This window comes from Poecilia reticulata, linkage group LG21 (assembly GCF_000633615.1).
Source record: "Poecilia reticulata strain Guanapo linkage group LG21, Guppy_female_1.0+MT, whole genome shotgun sequence".
Lineage (NCBI taxonomy): Eukaryota > Metazoa > Chordata > Actinopteri > Cyprinodontiformes > Poeciliidae > Poecilia > Poecilia reticulata.
Window position 1 is genome coordinate 12,796,969 of NC_024351.1, and position 5,533 is coordinate 12,802,501.

Here is a 5,533-nt window from a genome sequence, read left to right on the forward strand (position 1 = left end):
AAAGGGAATAGTTATGAGCAGGAATGTGGTAAATTTACCAGTGGGAAAACTTTTCTGCAAATAGGGAAGGAGCTGAAGAAGCCATAAGCAGTTATTGTACAAATAGAGAAGAATRATGAAAATAATCATTGAGAACATAATAGAAGTTGGGAGGATTCAGTTAAGCTATGCTGCAGCAGAAATACCAGTACTTATTTGTTGCATTCTGCTAAATCAAGAATAAAGCAATAAAGACCAGATGCTGCACTCACTCTGCCTTGGTAAAAACATGATCTGCATGTTTTACTGTATTGGGAATTGTGCCATATGTGGTTTTGCAAAGTGTTGCACTGTTATTGCAAAGTGCTGATACTTTGTGAACTCATTTTCATCCCTCCCACTGTTTGTTCTTCACCCTAAAAGACGCATATTATCAGTGCAGTCACACTGCCTGTTTTATTTCAATTTAAATCTGTTTTATATTTTGTTTATAGTCGAGTTTGTGAGATTAATATTAAAATATGATGATAAAAAACAGGAATGAGCTGCAAATTTTTTTTTCAACATAAAACGATAGAAGAGCAGTTCATTTCAAATAAACAGTAAAAGCGGTTGATGATTWTAAGAAAAACATGAGTCTTACCGATGGTGGAGATGTGGGAAGGGTGAAATTCGTTATCCGTGAATCTGCATAACAAACATGTTTTTCCAACCCCGGAGTCCCCGAGGAGCAGGAGTCGGAAGAGCACATCGTACTGCTTAGCCATGGTGTTGTTTCATGGGCTATTGAATGAAAAAAATAAAAATAAGAATAAAATGGAAATTGATATCAGAGTCAGCTAACTGAGCGATGAGTGGCCGCTCTCTCCCCGCCTGGCTGCCATGTCTGTTCAGCAGGACCACCTAAGGCTGTGGGTGTTTTTGTTCACTGATGACAATAAAACTGGGATGCTCCAGCTTCCCAAGCAGCCTCCAGCTTCCAGTGGGTGCGGTGGACCTCCGTCAATTTATTCTCTGTTATAAATATGCTTTTCCTGTCATGCCTTTCAAAATAAAACATTCAATTTTAAAACACTCGTGGGGGAAATTCGAGATTATTCTCTTTTATTTTGTGAGGCAAAGCTCACTTACATCAACTGTTTTGCAGGTTGTTGATTCGGAAAGACATCAGCTTTGAGAGCAGAACTGCTTCCAAATTAGCCAAAATTATTATTTTTGTGCTCCACTGTAGTCTGCATTTCTACACTTTTATAATAGTGTAAAAGCCAAATTGTTTTTCAGAGTTTCTCAGAGGCAAATAGAAAATGTATACTCCTCATTTGTTTTGATAGTCTTGATAGAGTTGGCAAAAACATTGCATGAACAGCCAGCTAGGATGCCATYCATCCATTTTCTTTCACCCTTGTCCCTCAGTGGGGTCGGGAGGGTTGCTGGTGCCCATCTCCAGCTGGCGTGCCGGGCGAGAGGCGGGGTTCACCCTGGACAGGTCGCCAGTCTGTCGCAGGGCAACACCTGACAGTAATGTTTTTGTACTGTGGGAGGAAACCGGAGTACCCGGAGAAAACCCACACATGCACAGGGAGAACATGCAAACTCCATGCAGAAAGACTGGGGCCGGGAATCGAACCCAGAGCCTTCTTGCTGCAAGGCAACAGCTCTACCAACTGCGCCACTGTGCAGCCCCAGCTAGGATGCATAAAGAAAAATGTATKTTCATCCTGCTTCACTTACTGAAGCATAAAATTTTACCTCCAGAACCTGGGTTGAAAAGTTATTTTTAATAAATCGTTTCTTAGTTGTAATTACAATCATTTTTGACAGCATTGCCTAATATTTCAATGTACTCTTAAATGCATTAAATTTCCTCAACTGAAATTGAGAGGATATTTTACGATTTACTTTCAAAATAAACTGATAGTGAAGAAAAAAAGTAACATTTTCTTGGTTTGATAAAAGTCTAAATTAATTTACCTTTTAATGCAGACAACACCATTTTTAGAATGTGAGTTATAAAGATTGCTATACAGTTCACTAGTCTGGACCATACAAGTGTGACAGTCATTTCCACTCCATGTTGATTGTGAGAAAGATGAGTGAAGATGTTTTTAAAAATATACATCACAAAGTGCTTTGAAACACAACAGAGGACTAAAAAAATTACAGAAAGAAAGCATTTTCTGTAAATCGGTAGTCTTTTCTGCATGAAATGGTAATTTTCTCATTAAAGCCATCAAAATATTAATARACAACTAGTTTATTTTGAAGGGTAAATTACACCATTTCCTCTAAATTTGTGTTAAGAAATAATATTATGCAGCTCTTTTACATATCTTCATCATTGTCTGAGTTTCTCTTTTAATTCTGTGTTGAAATGATATTTAGTGGCATCAAAATGCTCGCAATTATTAATCCTGAAGATTATTAATAAAACAAACTCTCAGGTGCGACGCGTCCGTTTTCACGTTTCGGTGAATGAAGCGAAACGAAGAAGGTTTGTTCCCTCTGACTCACCGTAGTTGGCTTTTCACGCAGCTTTTTACGCCCACTTCAGCAAGAAATCTGAAAACTATCAAAACAACGTGAGAATCTGGACGCTCCCGTTTCGTTCCCGGAGCTCTGCTGGTAGCGAGTCTTTTTTCCACCACCATGGACGGTGTTCCAACTCCTTTGCGGTGCTTCGATGAGCAGCACACGGCAGAAATGTTTGAGGATGACGGGGTGGAAACGGTGACTTCGGTGGAGCAGGTGAGCTAACGTACAGATTAGCTACATTGGCTACTTTGGAGCTAACGCTTCTGTGCGGTTCTGTGCTTGGAGCTGGAGGAGAAAGTGGAAAAGAAAGTGACTAAATTACTCCCGATAAGACGTTTTATTKTCATTCCGTTAAAGAAAGACGTTGAATCAGTTTTTTTCCGTTGTAAGSTCTCTGTTGTGTCCTTCGCAAACTTTAGCCTCTACTTAGCTAACAATGGACTCATAATGAGATTAAGTTTTTTTTTATGCACCGGACCTCACTGTTCGAGACTTCAGCGAGTGCTAGGCTTTGTTTAAAGACTTTTGACAACAAAATAACCATCTCTCTGATATTTTACAACTTTTTCTTCAAACTGGAGTGATATTCAGSTTTCTAAAAAAGACTGAAAATCAAATTACTTATTTTTATGCTGCTAGTTTCAACGAATGTTTTTATATAAAATGTGCATGCCCTTGTTAAAATGCAAGCTATACGTTTTTGTTTTTGCAACTCTAAACCTGGCATTATAAAATAAATGTATACTTTTAGTAGCCATTGTATGTTTAATAGGTCTGTTTTTTTTAAATATCTGATTAATTGGCATATTTTTCCCAAATAGTTGGCTATATTCACAGCAGTTGCATGTCAAAACAATCATAATATCACCTGCTAGTGTTAAACTCAAAATGTTCAGATTTTGTTTTAAATTTGGAGACTGTTTTAAACCTATCGAAACATTACATTTAGTTCTTGAAAAGCTACACGTCATTTACAGTTTCTGATTAAATCTCACTCATCTATTTACTTACTGACATAATTTGTCCGTTTTTATTCCAGATAAAATATGATTAAGCATCAATATTTGAACATTTCTTAAAAAGAACTGAATATTTAGAGAGATGGGTTTATTTTGTAGCAGTTTGACTGCTGGATATTCATATGATGACCAACTATCGACATTTCAAAAACAAATGTGAACAAAAATATAAATATACAATTTTATGTGTTTTAATTACAAAAGTTAATTCACTAGTTGTCCTGAAGAAACGATGAGAATTCAAATGGCTTAAAGTAAACAAAAACATACAAACTTAAATGTAAAAATTAAAGAAAATGCGTCATTAAGCAAAACTAGTAAGATTCTTCCATAAGTCCCAAGTTATAATATAATCTGTTTAAAAAAAGTGTACATTTACAATATTTGCAGGCATCTTGTGAATGGAGAATTGGCACCACCTTCCAGGTATTAATATACATGGAAGAATGTGTCGGGGGCGTAGTAGGAACTTTCTCCTCTGTCAGCACTGCGTAGGTAGCGCTCTTACACCGGCCTCTAATATGTGTGAATTCATTACCCGCGCCCAGGAGGGAAACTTCAAAGGCTTTTAAAGAGCCTTGTTAAGTAACTTCATATGACAAAGACGTAAACGTTGTCTTAAAAATATATATTATTTAGAAAATTTTCCATAATTAGCCTCCACAATGTATAGCAATCAGTGACGGAGCAGAAAGCAGCAGATGGAGACATAAAAGTGTTGGTAAAATATTAAGCATGTGTATTTTTTTAATCAACTTAATCTAAAGTAACTATATAAAAAAAATAAAAATATAAAGTGTCAAATGAATGTCAAAAGGACTTAAATATTTTGCCTGCAAAGCTATGAAAGAAAATTTGAATTGCGTAAGGTGAAGATAAAGTTAATCACTAATTAACTCACAGAATTTAAAAAAAAGAACATTGAAAAAATGTAGCTGTTCATAAGTGTTGAAAATTATTCTAATAAAGCTTCCTTGGTGTTTAAATATCACATGACATGGATCCATTTCTCKTGCACTCTTAAAAACTGGAAAGACAAGCAAACATGTCAGTCATGTTCATGCTACAAAATAAACCCATCTCTCTAAATATTCAGTTCTTTTTAAGAAATGTTCAAATATTGATGCTTAATCATATTTTTTCTGGAATAAAAACAGCAAATGTCTGTTCTCTCTGTGTATTTTTGATCAACTCTGGGCTTTTTGTGTTGTTTTTCAAACTATTCCCTTTATTTTATCCAGAAAAAAGTGGAGGAGGCCATCGAAGCGGCCATCAATGTTTACAAGCAGATGCACAGCTTTCCTCAGTAAGTTCCTGCAGAACTAAATGTTAGCAAATGATCCCTTTCTGTTAAAGTTTCCAGATTGCATGTTGGTGGAGACGGTATTTTGATTCTTAAAGTGGGATATAGGCGGTTCATTGACAAACAGGAGCGGTGCGCCGAAGCTTCAGGGTGATAGTCATCTGTTCATTGAGTTGTCACATTCTCAGTCGCGGCTGTGATGTTCGACGGCTGTTATCTAAAAGGCCGTGCTGATCGGCCCACATGCGCTGCTATCAGCTGTCATCCCGTCTCCATGTGGGTGACTCATTTCATTTCTATGACAACCGCTGGATCTGCCGATCGCCGACTCGGCAGCCTATGTGGAGGTACATTGGGTTCCATCAGGAAAATTCATGTTATTAGTCAGGAGGGTGTGTGCTTGTTGGAGACTGGATGTTCTCTGCTCTTCCTGGCCGTAATTCAGGGGTGGAGTAAATGAAACGGCAAGATGATTTATTATCTGTTTGAACCTGAAATAACTTCAGTTTTAGTACCATTTATATTCAGTTTATGTAGAAATTATAAGAAAGAATAGATGCATTATCCATCCATTCACCAATCCATTCACCAATCCAATCTGTCCGTCCATCCATCCATCCATCCATCCATCCATCCATCCATCCATCCATCCATCCATCCATCCATCCATCCATCCATCCATCCATCCATCCATCCATCC

At 37.3% G+C, this 5,533-nt stretch overlaps 2 protein-coding genes across 2 annotated transcripts in view; one reads left to right on the forward strand and one right to left on the reverse strand.

Annotated features, from left to right (window-relative positions):
• Positions 1–2,579, reverse strand: part of rab15 (RAB15, member RAS oncogene family) — a 34,650-nt gene extending 32,071 nt beyond the window's left edge. The window contains exons 1-2 of the mRNA XM_008397397.2: positions 2,491–2,579; positions 623–762 (exon numbers count right to left, since the gene is read on the reverse strand). Coding sequence (XP_008395619.1) covers positions 623–746 — 124 coding nt within the window. The 5' untranslated portion in view covers positions 747–762; positions 2,491–2,579. The remainder of the gene's footprint in view (positions 1–622; positions 763–2,490) is intronic.
• Positions 2,580–2,598: 19 nt separating this feature from the next.
• Positions 2,599–5,533, forward strand: part of fntb (farnesyltransferase, CAAX box, subunit beta) — a 12,984-nt gene continuing 10,049 nt past the window's right edge. Inside the window, exons 1-2 of the mRNA XM_017302119.1 lie at positions 2,599–2,724; positions 4,772–4,836. Of these exons, the coding sequence (XP_017157608.1) occupies positions 2,626–2,724; positions 4,772–4,836 (164 nt within the window). The 5' untranslated portion in view covers positions 2,599–2,625. The remainder of the gene's footprint in view (positions 2,725–4,771; positions 4,837–5,533) is intronic.